At 45.0% G+C, this 19373-nt stretch overlaps 1 protein-coding gene across 2 annotated transcripts in view; it reads left to right on the forward strand.

The window, feature by feature from the left end:
- Positions 1 to 19373, forward strand: part of ANO2 (anoctamin 2) — a 193938-nt gene that overhangs the window by 38863 nt on the left and 135702 nt on the right. For both annotated transcript variants that reach the window (XM_060684111.2, XM_060684113.2), the window contains 3 exons: positions 10075 to 10173; positions 15046 to 15197; positions 18834 to 18888. In XM_060684111.2, the coding sequence (XP_060540094.2) occupies positions 10075 to 10173; positions 15046 to 15197; positions 18834 to 18888 (306 nt within the window). The remainder of the gene's footprint in view (positions 1 to 10074; positions 10174 to 15045; positions 15198 to 18833; positions 18889 to 19373) is intronic.

Raw genomic sequence — 19373 nt, forward strand, 5'->3', positions numbered from 1 at the left:
TCTTGGCCAGCCTATTTGTGCCAAGGCTGGGTGTTATGGAAAATATCAGTACCAGCAATGTTTATGCAAGTCAACGACTAACGGTATGGAAAGATGCATAAAATAATCCATGCATTTTGAGAACGAGTTAATTTTTTTGATTCAAGTTTTCGGTAGGAACTTTCATTTAAAAAATAAAAAAAATTGACGTGGATGAGAAGACCTACAAGAGAAAAGCAAGAAAGATGATTAGGGGAGGACTGGAGGCTAAAACATAGGAAGAACGGTTGCAGGAACTGGGTATGTCTAGTTTAATGAAAAGAAGGACTAGGGGAGACATGATAGCAGTGTCCCAATATCTCAGGGGCTGCCACAAAGAAGAGGGAGTCCAGCTATTCTCCAAAGCACCAGAGGGCAGGACAAGAAGCAATGGAGGGAAACTAATCAAGGAGAGAAGCAACCTAGAACTAAGGAGAAATTTCCTGACGGTTAGAACAATTAATCAGTGGAACAATTTGCCTCCAGAAGTTGTGAATGCTCCAACACTGGAAGTTTTTAAGAAGAGATTGAATAACCATTTGTCTGAAATGATGTAGGGTTTCCTGCCTAAGCAGGGGGTTGGACTAGAAGACCTCCAAGGTCCCTTCCAATTCTGTTATTCTATTCTATTCTATTCTATTCTATTCTATTCTATTCTATTCTATTCTATTCTAGTCTAGTCTAGTCTAGTCTAGTCTAGTCTAGTCTAGTCTAGTCTAGTCTAGTCTAGTCTAAGACATGCAAATTGAACGTGCTTCCTTTCATCTTCTTAAAGATGAAAAGGTAGGGAGGGGCTGTTTGTTTCATTGAGTGGTCTCTGCCCCACATCCTGGTGGCATTTTTGTAAAGTCACAAAGTCTAGGGAGATTTTCACTCATCCAGGTCATGGTTGTCCCAAAGGTGCTTTATTTCTTTCTTTCCAAGAGCGGTTAAAGAGGCCATGTATGTCAACATTGAACCGCCCTCCCTCAACAGAGGGGGAGGGATACGACATCATCTATCTCCGGTCTACAACACAGCTCTTTCAGCAGTTCCAAAAAGGCTCCACATCAAGGGGGGGGCTTCAAAAACTTTAGCAAGGGGTTCTCTGTCCGGTTGCTGGGTGGGCGTGGCCTAGTCAGCTTCCTGAACCACGGTGGGGGGGGGTGTTTTTGCCCTCCCTGGGCTCCGGAGGCTTTCCTTGAGCCTCCAGGAGGGCAAAAATGGCCTCACCAGGCTCCAGAGGCCCTCTGGAGGCCGGAAACAGGCCCATTTCTGGCCTTCCTGAACTTCCGGTAGGCCCATTTTTCACCCTGCCTGAGCCTTCGGACATGCCCTGCACTTACCTGCATCCAAAACGGGCTATGTGGGGGGCAGGGTGGGTGGGGCCAGCCAGGAGTGAGATTTGGGGTTCTCTGAACTGCCCAGAATCTTAGCTAGAGGTTCTCCCAAACCCCTGCGAACCCCCAGCAGCCCAAATGACCAGCTGTCTGCAAGGAGTATAAATCCTTCCATTACCCACCATCCAGTCAGAGGTGAAGAAGCTTCTTGGATGAGAAGCGAAACCTCTTCAAAGAAAAACCAGAAAGTCCAGTTGCCTCTTGAAAAAAAAAAAAAAAAGCACATTTAGGTCACAAAGGCTTGGTTTTGCAAGTGGATGTGAGGATCTAATTGTGGAGATCAACCAAGTACAGCAAGAAATCAACCAAGTACAGCAATCAACCCATTAACTTCTCAGTAGGCACTGCCAATTTAATCCAAGATTACTGGATCAATAGAACAATGTGTTCCTCTTAGCTGCTATTTTGTTAGAAGGTTTACTAATAAGGGCACAGTGGCTTAGCGGTTAAGATGTTGAATTTGTCAATTGGAAGGTTGGCCGTTCGAGACCCAAACACCACATGACAGGGTGAGCTCCCATTCCTGCCTCAGCTTCTGCCCACCTAGCAGTTCGAAAGCATGCAAATGCGAGTAGATAAATAGGTACCTCTTTGGTGGGAAGATAACAGTGTTCCACGTGCCTTGGTGTAAAGTTATGCTGGTCACATGACCACAGAAGTGTCTTTGGACAATGATGGCTCCATTGGCTAGGAAGCAGAGATTAGCACTGACCCCTAGAGTCTGACATGATTGGGACAGGCAATGGGCCTTTATTTGTTTTTTATTTGTTTCTTTTTGCTGGTATAGCAAAATTCAGATTTTATCAGAAGGTTGGGTTTATGGATTTTTAGAATAGAATAGAATAACAGAGTTGGAAAGGACCTTAGAGGTCTTCTAGTCCAACCCCATGCTTAGGCAGGAAACCCTACACCACTTCACACAAATGATTATCCAACATCTTCTTAAAAACGTCCAGTGTTGGAGCGTTCACAACTTCTGGAGGCAAGTTGTTCCACTGATTAATTGTTCTAACTGTCAGGAAATTCCTCTTTAGTTCCAGGTTGTTTCTCTCCTCGATTAGTTTCCACCCATTGCTTCTTGTTCTACCCTCAGGTGCTTTGGAGAATAGCTTGACTCCCTCTTTTTTGTGGCAGCCCCTGAGATATTGGAACACTGCTATCATGTCTCTCCTAGTCCTTCTTTTCATTAAACAAGACATACCCAATTCCAGCAACCGTTCTTCCTATGTTTTAGCCTCCAGTCCCCTAATCATCTTTTTTGCTCTTCCCTGCACTCTTTCTAGACTCTCAACATCTTTTTTTACATCGTGACGACCAAAACTGAATGCAATATTCCAAGTGTGGCCTTACCAAGGCATGATAAAGTGGTATTAACACTTCACATTATCTTGATTCTCTCCCTCTGTTTATGCAGCCCAGAATTGTGTTGACTTTTTTTGGCAGCTGCTACACACTACTGGCTCATATTTAAATGGTTGTCCACTAGGACTTTTATTAAGGGTCTCCCCCACCTACCCCATTTCCCATCTAATTCAAGCCTTCAAGGAATCAAACTTTAAATGTGCGGGTTGAGGTTGTGGAGGAAAAAGATTACATGACAAGAAAACACTTTCATTTAGAAAAAAAAAAATACCGTAATCATAAAGCAACCTGTCTTCTATATTTTATGCCTTATTTTTCTCACAGCTGTTCTGTTCCCGGAATGGCATCTTTACCATAATGATGTTCTTACAGAAAGGATAAGGTCACAAAACAATAACTTTGAATAAACAGTTTTGTTGTGTAAAGGATGCCCTGGCAAGTATTCCGAGAGAGAAGTACCATGGAATGCATCAACATTATACACAGAGATTATACCCAGCTCCTTTCATTCTTCCAGACTTTTCCACTAAAACGGTTTTTAAAAATTGTCTCAAAAATGCGACGACTGGCCTATTTTTCATTGAGCGTGTTGCTGTTGCTTCTTCCATTCCCCTTGTCTTATTTTGGGTCTGGGCCTGTCTCTTCTCTCTTTGCTGCTTACTTCGCTAAATTAACTAAACTAGAAGTTGTGCAGAACTCACAGTAGGTCTGAATTTTTAGTTTCTTTTAAACTAAAACCCTCTCATAGTTCTGGCGAAAACCTGTCTCCTTGGAGCTTCTGAGGAAACACAGTGCCGTAATTAAAATATTTCTTTGCTTTTTTTTTTTCTTCTAAAAGACCATTTCCAACATTTGCTTAAGTTCTCGGTGTTTCTAAAGCACCACAGGGTACTTGCAAGGGCTGCCGTGCTTATAAAACGATATTTCTAACAAACTATAAATGAAACACTGCTGAGGTGGTGTGGGAGGAATTGTTCCTTCTTTCAGGGACAGATTCAAGAGTTTGGGATAAAGTGAATGCCAGCCATACCAAATGGATCCAGAAAATTGACTGCAGCTAGGTATAGGACGCGGTGGCCCAGTGGCTAAGACGATGAGCTTGTCGATCAGAAGGTTGGCAGTTCAGTGGTTCGAATCCCTATTGCGGTGTGACGGAGTGAGCTCCCGTTACTTGTCCCAGCTTCTGCCAACCTACCAGTTCGAAAGCACGTAAAAAATGCAAGTAGAAAAAATAGGGACCACCTTTGGTGGGAAGGTAACAGCGTTCTGTGTGCCTTTGACATTGAGTCACACTGGCCACATGACCACGGAGACATCTTCAGTTGTAAGTGTGAAAAAACGGTCATAAGTCACTTTTTTTCAGTGCTGTTGTAACTTCGAACGGTCACTAAATGAACGGTTGTAAGCAGAGGAGGCTTTCACATAAATTTAACACCAGTTCGCCATGCACCAAAAATGTGCTTTGCTCATGCGCGTGGCTTGCACGCATGTGCACAGCTTAGAAAACGTGGCTAAATAGCATGGCATAGCACCGGGGCAGGTGGGCTGGCCAACCTACAGGTTGCCACTACCGGTTTTCCCAAACCGATTCCAACTGGCTGATTACCACCACTGGTTGTAAGTCATGGACTACCAGGACATAACATTAAATTGAAATGCGTTATATAGATTCCCTAATCTTGGCATGAAATTCTAAGCCATTTTGAAATAAACCCACTGATGTCACTTTAAGACACCTGCAACTACATAGGTCCACAAAAGAGACAGATTTTCCAACCTTGGATGAATCTCTCTCTTTGTTTTCCCCACTATAGCCCAACCACCCAATCTCTTTATGTGGGGATGGGAAAAGAGGTAGATATGGCTGGCCCAGGTCTCTAGATGGTTGAGGTTGGGCCTTGGATTCCATCAGGGCCCAGAGAGCAGCCTGTCCTGTCCAGCTGGTCAGTGAAGGGCATTGTTCTGACCCGGCTCCCCAAACACGACAAACCCTCTATAGTTAAATCAATGATTCCTTTATTAGGAGCACCAGCAGCCCCGGCAAAAAGTTTCTCTCTCACCGCAGGCTAACAAGTCTGTCCGGTAGGGAGATGAATAGTTGTCTGCCACATCTATTCATCTCCGCCCCCTGCCTTTTATCCCCAGAGCTGGGGTGGGGCTTCATTTGCAGCAATTGCTCTTCCGTCCCAAGGACCGGCCCACAGATTTCCAGTGCTCTCCTCTCCTCTGCCTTCTGCGCATTTGCACATCAGGCACTGGACCCAGATGTTCCTCCTCTTCCTCATCAGCCACCTGAAGACCTGGGGGCTGTTGACTCTCCATCTGAGGGCTGATGGATGGCCCAGGCTCCACCTCTGTCTCTCTCTCTCTGACAGCTCCATTCTTTCTTTCCCCTCGGGGCTCTCAGGTTGCCTTGAAGCTGGCCCTGACTCCACACCACGTCCTTATCTGATTCGGCTGCTGGAGGGGCCGGCGGCTGACAGCCACAACAGGTAGACCATTTCAAAGTACATCCGACTCTCAAAATCATGCTTTCTGAGCTTCTTCAGCTCTGGATTGGAAGCGAAAACTCTTCAAAGAAAAAAATCAGAAAGTCCAGTTACCTTTGGGACACCTCCCAAAAAGCGTTTAGAGATGCTTGTGTTCCAAACAAAAAATAAAAAAGGAAAAAGGTTCTATGTTGAAAGGGCTCGCAACTTGGGTGTCCTCCTGGATTCCCGGTTGTCTCTGGAAGACCACCTGACGGCCGTGACTAGGGGGGCTTTCACACAGGTTTGCCTGGTGCGCCAGTTGCACCCTTTCCTGGACCAAGTTGCCCTTCGCACAGTCACTCATGCCCTGGTTACTTCTCGTTTGGATTACTGCAACTCTCTCTACATGGGGCTGCCCTTGAGGTGCACCCGGAGGCTCCAGCTGGTCCAGAATGCAGCCACGCGGGTTGTTACGGGAGCTCCCCATTACTCCCATGTAACACCTCTCCTGCGCGAGCTGCACTGGTTACCGGTGATCCTCCGGATCCGCTTCAAGGTGCTGGTACTCACCTATAAAGCCCTACATAGCTTAGGTCCAGGGTACTTGCAGGACCATCTCCTGCCTGCCTCCCACCGTCCTGTCCGCTCACATAGGAGCTCCGGACGGCACCTGATCTCCGCTCCTTCCATCGGGGCCTAAAGACTTGGCTATGTCAACAAATGGGCTGAGTTCTGATTCTGGGGTTTTATTATTTAATATTTTGATTTTAATTGGTTTTAATTAGACTCTTCTTTTATTATTGTATGTTTCTAGCTTGTGTTTGCCGCCCTGAGTCCTTTGGGAGAAGGGCGACATATAAATTTATGTTAAATAAATAAATAAATAAATATGTTAAGAGAAACATCTTCATCTTTTCCAGGGCTTCAAGAGAGGCCTAGAGCTTTGTCGCTTTCCAGAATACGATGAGCAAAATTGACTTAGCATTCCTTCTGCCCATCATCCATATTTCACTAGGTAGTCCTGCCAAGCCACTGAGTCTCCCTTGGTCCTTCTCTTTTCGGAGAAGTCTTGGTCAATTTGCGACCACATCTGGTCCCCAGACACCTCGCTAAACTTAGCACACATTCAGATACACATCTGGCTGAGAGTTCCTATAACATTGACAACAGAGCATAGTTTTGGCAAATTTGTTTCATAACAATAGTGGCGAATGTCTTTATTGTTTCATAACTCTCCCTTGGTGTAGTTTCTCCATTTAAGGATTATTGCCTTCTTGCAGACGTAAAAAAAAAAAAAAAAACACACACACACACACGCAAGAAACTAAATATTCAAATGGTGCAGGCTGTGGTGAGGAAAAACAGCCACAGACGATAAACACATACTAAACAAGAAAAGTATTAAATAAACGACTACATTTCTTTAGGACTATTTGGTTTCTTCGCTGTGAGGAGGAATAGAACTCGTTCAACAGAAATATTTGGCTTGAAGGAAAGGAACTGAATATTCAGTTACCGTTACAACATGTTTGAAGGAATTGTATTCTTCGTTCTGTAACTCAGAAGTCTCCAAATTTAAGATTTGCGGACTGGTGGGTCTGGATGGATCGTAAGATGTTAAGCTTGGGAGACTGCTCAAATGTGTCTTCTACAGGAGTGGTATTCACTTACTTTCCCTACCAGTTCGCAAATTTGCTCACACGTGCCCCGTCCACGCATGCCCCCGGCCTTCCGCGCATGTACCTGGCCTCAAAAAAAATGCCTAAATAGTGTGGCATAGAGCTGGGGCGGGTAAGCGCGTGGATGGGCCCACCTGCGATTTCTGCTACCGGTTCGGGCCAGAGGTGGGTTTCAGCAGGTTCTGACCAGTTCTGGAGAACCGGTAGGGGAAATTTTGAGGGGTTCGGAGAACCGGTAGTAAAAATTCTGACTGGTACCGCCGCCATCTATTTTCTGCCTCTCAAGTCCCAGATGATCAGGAGGAAATGGGGATTTTGCAGTATTCTTCCCCTGGAGTGGGGTGGGAATGGAGATTTTACAGTATCCTTCCCCTGCCACGCCCACCAAGCCACACGCACAGAACCGGTAGTAAAAAAATTTGAAACCACCGCTGGTTTGGGTGAACCAGTCTGAACCAGCTGTGTTGTGGCCCGTCAGCAGCCTGTGCAGATTGTAGCTGATTCCAACAACGAGGAGGCTGGTGTGGTGCTGCACCAGCAGCCTGTGCCTGTGCAGCTGGCGCTCAAGTCGGACAGTGAGGAAGCTGGAGAAGATGTGGTGCCAGAGGCAGGGATTCAGCCAGGGCCTTCAGAACCTCCAGAAGCTCCTTTAAGTGAAGAGGACGAAGAGGAGGAGCCTCTTCTCGATGCACGGGTGTGCAGAGCTGCCAAAAGGCAGGAGTGGCTCCTCTGGAGGAGGTCTCCTCGAGAGTAAGGCTTGGGGCTAATTGGTCATTCCCTTAGCCTATTTAAGGAGGAACGCCAATTGCAGCAAGTTGTAGGGAACAACTTTAGTTCACTCTCCTTCGCGTCTGGATTCTCTGCAAAATTGCTTCTGGGCTTCCTGCCAACTCTAGTAAGACTGTGATTACCTTATGTCAGAATTCTGGTAGGCTATTAAGACAGTTTATTAACAGCCTTTGGTTGATAAAGACTGAGTTATTTGAGTAAAATACGCTTTGTATAGAGTTTGTGTGTGCTGCGTTCTTTGGGGTCCGTAGCTGGGGCAGAACAAGCTGAATACCACCTCTGGTCTTCTAATTTCCTGCATCTTGGGCCCTAATTTTGTTTTTTTCAGAATTTGAATGGCGGGGGTGATGGTTATCTTTTCCAGCGTAGAGTGACCAAGGTTGAGATGGATTGTCCCTCTCAGTTGGATATTTAAAAAAAATGCTCCGTTTCTCTCAGAGATGCATGTGGCAATTTGGACTCCAAATTATAAAATGTATTTATTTTTTAATCTCTTGAGTGGTTTTTTTTTTTTCAGTTTTGGCCACTGAAGTAAGCTCTGTAACTCTCCCTGTTAAACAATACAGGGAGTCCTCAACTTACAACAGTTCATTTAGTGATCGTTCGAAGTTCCAGTGGCACTGAAAAAAAGCGACTTACGACCATTTTTCACACTTTTTCGACTTTTGCAGCATCCCCACGGTCACGTGATCGAAATTCAGACGCCTCGCCACTGGTTCATATTTATGACCGTTGCAGTGTCCCAAGGTCACGTGATGCCCTTTTGCGACCTTCTGACGAGCAAAGTCAATAGGGAAGCCAGATTCACTTAACAACTGGATTATGGATTTATCAACTGCAGTGGTTCACTTAACAACTGAGGCAAGAAAGGTCGTAACCTGGGGCAAAACTCACTTAACAAATGTCTCGCTTAACAAAAGAAATCTTGGGCTCAATTGTGGTCGTAAGTCGAGGACTACCTGTATTCAATTAAATGGCAGGGCTGGCTCCAGATAAAGACTTCACTCTAAGATAAGTTGAGATAGAGGAGGGGGTCTCACCCCTTTAGGTGGTTGACAGGTAAGAAGATCTCAATCCCCTTGCCATCCATCTCTTAGCCTTGTTCTTTTTCTATAGATTTAAAATTTAAAATTGCATAATTTTAATATTTTACTTAATTTAACTATTCGTCTTTTTATATTCTGTAAACTGCCCAGTCCCTTACATGGGAGATGAGTGGCATAAAAAGGTAGATGATAGAGATAGATAGATAGATAGATAGATAGATAGATAGATAGATAGATAGATAGAGGTAGGTAGGTAGGTAGGTAGGTAGATAACAGTCGGTCGGTCGGTAGGTAGGTAGATAGATAGATGAGAGATAGATAGATAGATAGATAGATAGATAGATAGATAGGTGATAGATGGATAGATAGATAGATAGATAGATAGATAGATAGATAGATAGGTGATAGATAGATAGATAGATGAGTGATATTCAGATAGATAGATAGATAGATAGATAGATAGATAGATAGATAGGTGATAGATAGATAGATAGATAGATAGATAGATAGATAGGAGATAGATAGATAGATAGATAGATAGATAGATAGATAGATAGATAGATAGATACCGGTAGGTAGGTAGATACCGGTAGGTAGGTAGGTAGGTAGGTAGGTAGGTAGGTAGATGATAGATAGATAGATAGATAGATAGATAGATAGATAGATAGATAGGTGAGAGACAGATAGATAGATAGATAGATAGATAGATAGATAAACGGTAGGTAGGTAGATACCGGTAGGTAGGTATATAGATAGATGATAGATAGATAGATAGATAGATAGATAGATAGATAGATAGATAGATAGATACAGAGACAGAGAGATAGATGAGAGAGAGAGAGAGAGAGTGAGAGAGAGAGATGATAGAGATAGGTGAGATAGATAGAAAGATAGAAGACAGACAGACAGACAGACAGATGCAGAGGTGGTATTCAGCCGGTTTGGACTAGTTCACCCGAACCAGTAGTGGAAATTGCAGGTGGGCCCATCCCCACCCACCCCAGCTCTATGCCATCCCATTTACGCACATTTTTGAGGCCAGGCGCATGCACGGAAGGTGCGCGCACACATTTGCGAACCGGTAGGGAAAGTAAGTGAATACCACCGCTGGATACATGCCCTTTAATTATCAGATGTTAATGAGTTACTCCTTGAAAATTGTAGCACTGATTGAACTGGTCGATCCAGTTAACCATATGGCTATTCCACAGTTTCAAATCCGAAGCCTAAAGTAGCTGACCTGAAACCCAGGCCATTTTATGGATAGCTCTCTGGTTTGATAGCTTTCAGTGCAATATATGTTTCTTTTTTTCCCCCTCCCATATTTTAGAATAAGAGTCAAGGATTAAGTTTTGTCCGAATACACGCACCATGGAACGTACTGAGCCGAGAAGCGGAGATTCTGAAAATCAAGATGCCCACTAAAAGAGTAAGTATGGATCAATTCTGCTCTTTATCACTTTTGAATGTTAGAAACAGAGGGAAGTAGCAGATACAGGTCCACAGCAGAGGTGGGTTTCAGCAGGCTCTGACCAGTTCTGGAGAACCGGTAGCGGACATTTTGAGTAGTTCAGAGAACCGGTAGTAAAAATTCTGACTACTGGTTCTATTCTCTACCCATCTATTCTCTGCCTCCCGAGTCCCAGCTGATCGGGAGGGAATGGAGCAGTGGTGGGTTGCCCCCGGTTCGCACCAACCGGCGGGAGGCTCCGGCCACTGACCCAGATGTCATGAAAATGCTTCTGTACAGGCACAGAAGCTTCTGTGCTTGCGTGCATGGCCCCATTGCGAACTGGTAATGAAGGTAAGTAGAACCCACCCCCTGGAATGGAGATTTTACAGTATCCTTTCTCTGGAGTGGGGAGGGAATGGAGACTTTACAGTATCCTTCTCCTGCCATGCCCACCAAGCCACGCCCACCAAGCCATGCCACGCCTACCAAGCCACACCCACAGAACCGGTAGTAAAAAAATTTGAAACCCAGCACTGGTCCACGGGGTATGGTCAAAAAAGACAAGTTGGAAACCATAACAGCGTGAACTAAACTCCACTCTGTGATGACTTCCTCCAGACATCATCCAGGTTTTGTGGCTCCCGGTGTTTTCTTTTCTGTGAGAAACGGGTCCAAATGGCTCTTTGAGTATTTAAGGTTGCAGATCCCTAGTCTAGTGAACCGGAGTCCCTTTTGTCTTGAGGGTTAGTGTTGGCTTTGAGTAGCCTGTGGAACTCATTGGGGTTGAGCTGGTGCCGGGCGCAGGGAATTGCTGGGGAATACCAATTCAGGGTCAGAAGGCTTAATAAGGATTCCTGACACCCACTCCTGTGTGTGTGTGTGTGCGTGAGTGGGACAGCACACATTCGCACATTAAAAATCAGGTAGAGCACCTTTGTGCAGGCACCTGTATGCAGTAGAAATAAAAGAGGTGTCATCTAGCCACATTTCTGGAGATCGATGGTTGGGTCGATTCCAACAATTTTCCTTGTTCTAAGTCAGTGATGGTGAACCTATGGCACGTGTGCCACAGGTGGGCACGCCAGCCATTACTCCAGCCCAGTTCCACCTGCCAGCTGGTCTTCGAGTCTCTGCCGCGCATGCACGGGAGTGGGGTTCATGTGGGGTACGAGCGTGCACCTGTGTGGGGACTAGGGCGCATGTGCATGGGGTGCAGGTTGGTCCAGGAGGCTTTCCAGTCCTGAAGTGGGGTGCAGGGGGCCTCACACTGCGCCCCCGTACCCTGTTTGGCTTCCAGGTTGGTGCAGGAAGCTTTCCAGGCCCAAAATGGAGCACGGTGTCCCCCGTGCCCCGTTTTGGGCCTGGAAAACCTCCTGCGCCAACCTGGAAACCAAAACAGGGTGCAGGGGAGTGGGGCAAATGTGCAGGGGGGGCACTCGCATTTCATTTGGGGGGTTCGGCAATGCACGCATGCATTTGCTCTTGCATGCACATGGTTTGGGCACTCAACACCAAAAAGGTTAACCATCAGTGATCCAAGTTGTGCTTTACCTTTTAATTTTTTTATTTTTTTATTCTCAAGTCAGTCCAATTTTATTAGAGGAGATTCATTTGGGTTATATTTTAAGGGCTTGATTATGGAGCATAAGTGTTCTGCCCCAGCTACGGTTCCCAAAGAACGCAGCACACACAAACTCCGAACAAAACTCAGTTTACTTCAACACACAGTCTTTTGCAAATGCAGGCTGTTAATAAAACGTTCTTAACAACCTGCCCAAAATTCCACAGATAAGATAGTGTCTTACAAGAGTTGGCAGAAAGCCCAGAAGCAAAGTTTGCAGAGAAAATCCAAACTAAATGATCAGCGAATGAATGACGTTGTTTCCTGCAGCTTTTTACAAGCTGTGTGCAAACTTAAATAGGCTAAGCCTTACAATTAGCCCCCAGCCTTACTCTCGAGGAGACCTCCTACTGAGGAACCACTCCTGCCTTTTGGCAGCTCTGCGTGCTCGTGCATTGAGAAGAGGCTCCTCCACTTCATCGTCTTCACTTAAAGGAGCCTCTGGAGGTTCTGAAGGCCCTGGCTGAATCCCTGCCTCTGGCATCACATCTTCTTCAGCCTCCTCGCTATCTGACTCGAGCGCCGGCTGCACAGGCTGCTGGCGCGACACCACACCAGCCTCCTCGTTGTTGGGATCAGCAACAATCTGCGCAGGCCACTGGCGGGCCACAACACTAAGCCTAATTTGACCCTGAGCTCACTTCCATCAGACCCTGATCCTAGCAGGAGAACATCTTGTTCATTTCAGGAGGGCCAAACAGCTGATTGACTCACTCCTTCCCTACCTCTAAACAGAATAGGATCAGCCATTCTGTAAAGCTGGTAGAAGTACATTAGAAGAGTGGTGATAGTTGCAGCCTAACCTGTGCCATTTAAGGCTGAATCCAACCAAGTGGTGCTAATGATTAAAAGTATATTTTACTGACTTAGACTGAAATGCAAGTTGGTCTTTTACAGATAGTCATCAACTTATGACCACAATGGAGCCCAAAATTTAGGTTGCTAAGCAAGGCGGTTTGTAAGTGAGTTTTGGCCCATTTTTACGACCTTTCTTGCCGTGGTTGCTAAGTGAATCACTGCTTTTAAGTCAGTAACATGGTTGTTAAGTGAATCTGGCTTCCCCATTGATCTTGCTTCTCAGGATGTTGCAAAAAGTGATCACATGACCCCGGGACATGGCGACTGTCATACATACATGCCAGTTGTCAAATGTCCCAATTTTGTTCACCTGACGGCGGGGATGCTACAATGGTCACAAGTGTGAAAAACAGTCATAAGTCAGGTTTTTTCAGTGCTTCTGTAACTTTGAACGGTCACTCAACGGATGATTGTTCAGTTGAAGACTATCTATAATTTCATTTAAGTGTACAAAAGCAAGATTTGGCTCGTGCGTGTGTGGGATTGTCTTGAAATACTGGACCAAGACCAGACTGCAGTCAGTCAAGGGGATGCTTTAGCTGATGGAAACTTCTCAGGTTAATCGTCCATTCTAAGCAGTTCAGAGTTCTGGTGCTCCACTTTGAAGAACTTCAAGGATTTTGACTTCAGCCCGGAAGGAACATTCTTTCCATGCTTACCAAAATGTTCACGGGAAGATCCTTCTTCGTATTCCCTAACCTTGTAAGATCAGGAAAGACAAGGGAAAGCCTGTGTAAAGGTGAAATGAAGGATGTTGAAAAAGAAACTGATTCCCCCTCATACCAGGCACCTTTTCATCTGGTGTCTCTACAGCAGGCGTGTCGAATTCAAGGTGCTTAGATCTGGCCTGCAGGGCTGCTCTGGAAACAGTAAAGGACTGGCCTGCGATGCCTCTGCCAGTGAAAACAGAGTTTGTGAGTGCCACATGTGGCTCTCCTGAGCTCCATTTTCACTGGCAGAGAGCTGCAGGAGGCCATTGCAGCTGAAAACGGAGCACGGGGGGCTGTGTGTGGCCCTCATGGGCTCTGTTTTCACTGGCAAAGTACTATCAAAACAAACTACTAGGAAAAGTAGTATTTGATCACACACGTGATGTCGAGCTGGCCACACCCACCCTGGCTGTGTCCCCCTCGCTCCCCCCCCCAAGGTCAAACACAGCCATAATGTATCCCTCAATGAAATCGAGTTTGACAATCCTGGTCTACAGACAGACCAGTAAAATAATAACAATAGCACTTAGACTTATATACTACTTTACAGTGCTTTACAGCCCTCTTTAAGCGATTTACAGAGTCAGCCTGTTGCCCTCAACAATCTGGGTCCTCATTTTACTCACCTCGGAAGGATGGAAGGCTGAGTCAACCTTGAGCCGGTGAGAATCGAACTGCTGAACTGCTGGCAGCCGGCAGTCAGCAGAAGTAGTCTGCAGTACTGCATTCTAACCACTGCGCCGCCACAATAAGCAGTAAAAGAAACTGAAGGGTCCAATAATTTAGCTGGAAGAAATCTGGCAAAACTCTTGTCAATTTCTCCTGGTTTGAAAAGATTAAAGGGAGGGGCCATCCATCAATGTAACTACCACTTTACCCGAACCATCCTGAACCGGCTGAATCCTACCACTGATAGGAGAAATACTTCTGCTATAATTAATTAATTATTTATTTATTAGTCACATTTCTATGCCGTCCAACTCCCTAGGGACTCTGGGCGGCTTACAGCAAAAAAAAAAAAAAAAAAAGTAATGCAAACAATATCCCGTAAATTTTTTTAAAAAAGAACATTAAAAACCCATACACTCCATTCCATGGCCAGGTTTTGCAAGATTGCGGTAGTGAGACCAATGGCCCCAGGCCTGCCGGAAAAGCCAGGTCTTCACCGGTTTCCGGAAGGCCAATAGGGTGGGGGCGGTTCGGACCTCAGGAGGTAATTGGTTCCAGAGAGCCAGGGCAGCCACAGAGAAGGCCCTCCCCCGCGGGCCCGCCAACCAACATTGTTTAGCTGACGGGACCCAGAGGAGACCAACTCTGTGGGATTTTACCGGTCGATGGCAGCTATGCGGTAGAAGGCGGTCTTGAAGATAACCTGGCCCTGAGCCATGTAGGGCTTTAAAGGGAAAGTCCCCCATCTTTTTGCTTCCTTGAAAGATCTTCAGGTTGCTTTTGAAAGACCACATCTCCAATGGTTGAGTTTATTTTACTTCAGATTTTTTTCTAGAGCCTTGCCAAGTTTATCCATCGGATTTCTGAGCAGGAATGCCTTTTCTGAATATGCACATACCTTTACCTTTATATCTATTTCTTTGGAATAAATGAACTTAATAATTTTTGGAAGTTACGTACCTATGATGTATGTCGTTTTTGTTTCTCTAGACTTATGAAATCAAAGAAGAAGGGGGAATCGTCAAGAAGCTGTCATCGATATGGCAGAAATTTACAGAACCATTGCAGCCTAAAGTGCCAGAGCAAAAGACCACTAAGATGAAGAATTTATCTTATCCCTTTTCCAGAGAAAAAATATATTTGTGAGTATTTGACAGGGTGGGTGATGAGACTGATGAAGGATTTAATCTAAATTACTTCTGCAGGAATTGGGTAGATGCTAATCAAGCAGGGCATAGAGAAATGTTTTTCAAACTTGGCAACTTTAAGGTGTGTGAACTTTAAGCCTGAAGCTAACATGGCTATGGCCATTTTCTTTTCTTTGGGGCTTCTGTTTCTATCAGGGTTTCTTTTCACATGGCTTCAGGTTGACACAGCCTGGAATGGAAGGGAGGGGTAGAGATAGATGCAGTGGTGGGATTCAAATAATTTAACAACTGGTTCTCTGCCCTAATGACTGGCTGGGTGGACGTGGCCATGGTGGATGCGGACAGGGTGTGTGACAGGAAGCACTCAGCCTCCTGCACCCACCTGGGAGCAAAAATGAGCCGCGGAGGGGGATGCACTGCTCCCCGTGCCCTATTTTGGGCCTAGGAGGCCTCCCTGAGAGCAAAAACGGGCTGCGGGGGGGGGCACTGCACCCCCATGCCCCATTTTGGGCCTAGGAGGCCTCCCTGAAGCCTCCTGGGCGCAAAAATGGGCCATGGGAGGGCACACTGCACACACACACACCCCGCACACCGTTTTGGGCCTAGTAGGTTTCCCTGCACTTACCTGGGAGCCAAAATGGGGCACTTGAGGACTCCTGGGACAGAAATTTAACTATCGGTTCACCTGAACTGACCCGAACCGGCTGAATCCCACCACAGAATAGATGGGGTTTTGTAGCCAAAACAATATAGCTCTCTTATGAGTCAGAGACATTCCAACAGCTGGCTGGCCAGAGGATGAGGAGAGAAGTCACCAAGCAACCAGCCAGTATCCATATTGGATAATGTGAATTATTGTTTTGAGAGAACAGGAAACTTTTACTTTTAACATGGTGGAAAGCGCAGGAACCTTCGGAGTTGGCTTTCCACCAGTTGGTGCCAAGATGATGTCTCCAAATAAAACTGTTCTTTGAGGAACCAACTTGCCTCGGAGTTCTGTTTGCAATGGGTGCATTACTTGGAACCCTGACATTGGATTTCAACTCCCAGGATTCTCAGCTATTCTGGAAGTTGAAGTCTCTATAATTTAAAATTGCCAAGTTGGAAAAGTACTGATATACCTTAGAAGGTTGCTTGAGTATCACCGAGGCAAAATGCCGTTTGATCAATTAAAGAATACGAAGCAGGTTTAGCATCCTTTTCTAAGCCTTACAAGAAGAGAGAGCAATTTTTTTTTCTTTTTTCTTTGGGACCTAGTGAGGCTCCTGGGAAGATAATTCATTTATTATTATTATTATTATTATTATTATTATTATAATAATAATAATAATAATAATAATAATAATAATAATAATAATAATAATAATAATGTTTTTTATTGAAGTTTAAAAATCCAGATGCAAAAAAACCAACAACCCCTAATTAAGGCAAATTAAGAAGACAAATTTTATATATATTTCTATATTGAATGGCCATTAAATGAACTTTGTAAGTCAAGGATTTAGTTCCCCTTTCATCAAGAAAAGTACATTTACAATAACTTATTGCCTACTCTATTATTACAATCAAAAATCTCTTTATAGCATACCTCATATTTTATCCATTAGCAAATAATAAAGCCTCATAATTCAATCTTATTCAGCAAAAGTTCATTACCAGAAATAATAATTTAAGTATGTACGTATATAAAAGAAATAAAAATGTTTCAAAATTTCTCTCTTTTACACAGTATCCTGTCATTTTCTCCAGAGGCACAGAGGGAGGGAAAAATCCCCTCTTATCATGTTTTATAGCTATAAGCAAATCTTTTAAAATCTCATCGTTAACCCTTAATCAAGAAAAATTACTTTAGGGCTACCCAAAATAACAACACATTAAAATTTTTAATCTTTAATCCCTTCAAATGATGTCCCACAAATTAATTTCTCCTCTTCTCTTCATCCTTCTCAATTTTAATATCATCATAACATATGTTTTTCTCTAAAAATAAAAATGTAAGAAAAAAACCCGTTTTCCCATATTTTATCTATAAACAAATCTCTAAAGCCTTTTATCATTCAGACAACCCATTAAAAGCTAATAGGAAAGAATGAATCATATCCATTTTAACCTTAGTCCAGGGGTCAGCAACCTGCGGCTCTGGAGCCGCATGTGGCTCTTTCACCCCTCTGTTGCAGCTCCCTGTCACTCAAAATATGCATCACAACTGCCAATGTACGACACCTGGCGGCACGCGATTTATTGAGCTTTTCAACCCCCGGTAGGCCAACCATGGATAAATCCAAGAAAAGAAAAGTTTCAGAAGAAAACAGAACGTTTAATTCAACTACATATGCTAGTTTTGTGGCTGCTCAAGAAATAGTCAGGCACGGGAAGGGTTTTGTGGCTCCCAGTGTTTTCTTTTCTGTGGGAAATGGGTCCAAATGGCTCTTTCAGTGTTTAAGGTTGCAGACCCCTGCCTTAGTCGAATAAGCCAAACTTTTGGGCTTGAAGTAAATCAGCTTTATTTTTATTTATTTTTGTAGTATTAGAACCTGTGTCTTCTGAATAAAAATCATCCTGATGCTGTTCTATAGGGCAGTGATGGCTAACTGTTGTGGCTCCATCCTCCAAGCCTATCTTATCGGAGGAAGAAGGCTCCGAACATGAAGGAGAGGAGACGGCCAGGCCTCCCTCTCCAGGACCCTCCTCTCTGGCAATGCCTCTGGAGGACCTCGAAGGCCAAACGATAGGCTCAGAGCCAAGCACGTCCCCGCAGCCACAGGTGGACAGCGATGAGGAAAATAAGTGCTGGCTGGACCCTCGCCAGAGGCGCAGGGAGAAATGTGCGCAGCAGAGGGGAAGGCGTGCCAGAAATTAGCTGAGTCACTGGACCACACCACACAGGCTATAAAAGGGAGTGTGGTGGCCATTCCGACACTGTGATGGACAAAGCTAATCTCTGGCGAAGCACTTTGCACCTTCGGACACAACATCTATTTGCCGTGGATTTAATTCAAACTGTGTATATTTTTATCTGTGTTATCAGAGTAAAAGCTCTTGGCAGGCAGCCACGGAGATGCTGCCAAGTTCCTTATCACTGACATTGTGTGTTTGAAGAGTTTATTTAACCCTCGGCTGGCTGGTTGGGTGTGTGCATGATACGGGGACAGAACACTAACCTTTTACGTCACCGTATGCAGACCTGCGTGCCAGATATGGCACACAAAACCATCTCACCTAGGCCACACGGCCTAGCTGGCCTTCGCATGTGTGGGAGTGCAGAAACCCAAAAGAGCAGCATTCTGTGAGCATGCGTGTGCCGGCACCCGAACTTCCGGTTTCCGGTGTGGAGGCGGCCTGACGAACAGCTGGCCATCACTCATGCGAATGACAGAAACCCAGAAGTTTGGGTGCCAACATGCACATGCGCAACGGAACGCTGCTCTTCCAGGTTTCGGCATTCCCGCACGCAAGAAAGCCAACTGACTGGCACATGTGTGTGCACATGAATGCGGAAGAGGAGCCAGCAAGGGTCCCATGTGAGATGGTTCTGCGTGCCGCTTCCGGCATGCGTTCCATAGGTTCGCCAACACGGCCTTATAATGTCACGGAACTGATTTTTTCCCCCTGTTCTTTTCCTGTTTCAAGGTACAACATTCAAGATAAAGATACGTTTTTTGACAACGGCACCCGCAGTCGAATTGTAAGTAAATCCACAAGAAGGCTATTGTTGGATTATGGTTTAGAATGTTTTCTATCACTTTAGTTGCAGATAAGAGAAACAAAGAGGATTTCTATTTCAAAGTGCAGATTCAATTCCGGAGGCTCAGAATTTCAGCCAATAGCAATAGCACTGAGACTTACATACCGCTTCACGGTACTCTGCAGCTGTCTTTAAGCGGTTTACAGAGTCAGTGCATTGTCCCCAACAAGCTGAGTCCTCATTTTACCGTTTTTGTCTTCTGGAGGCTCGAGGAAAGCCTCCAGAGCCCGGGGAGGGCAAAAACACCCCCCTTCCATGGTGCAGGGGGCCGATTAGGCCACACCTACCATGACCACGCCCACCCAGTAACCGAGCAGAGCCCCTTGCTAAAATTTTTGAAGCCCACTTCTGTATGTCCTTCTACCCTTCTACCCCTGAATGTTTTTCAAATTTTGTCTGGTATATTTTTCTTTCTTCTTCTTTTT

Source organism: Pantherophis guttatus, chromosome 7, assembly GCF_059756535.1.
Source record: "Pantherophis guttatus breed Tessera chromosome 7, ASM5975653v1, whole genome shotgun sequence".
NCBI classification, from domain to species: domain Eukaryota; kingdom Metazoa; phylum Chordata; class Lepidosauria; order Squamata; family Colubridae; genus Pantherophis; species Pantherophis guttatus.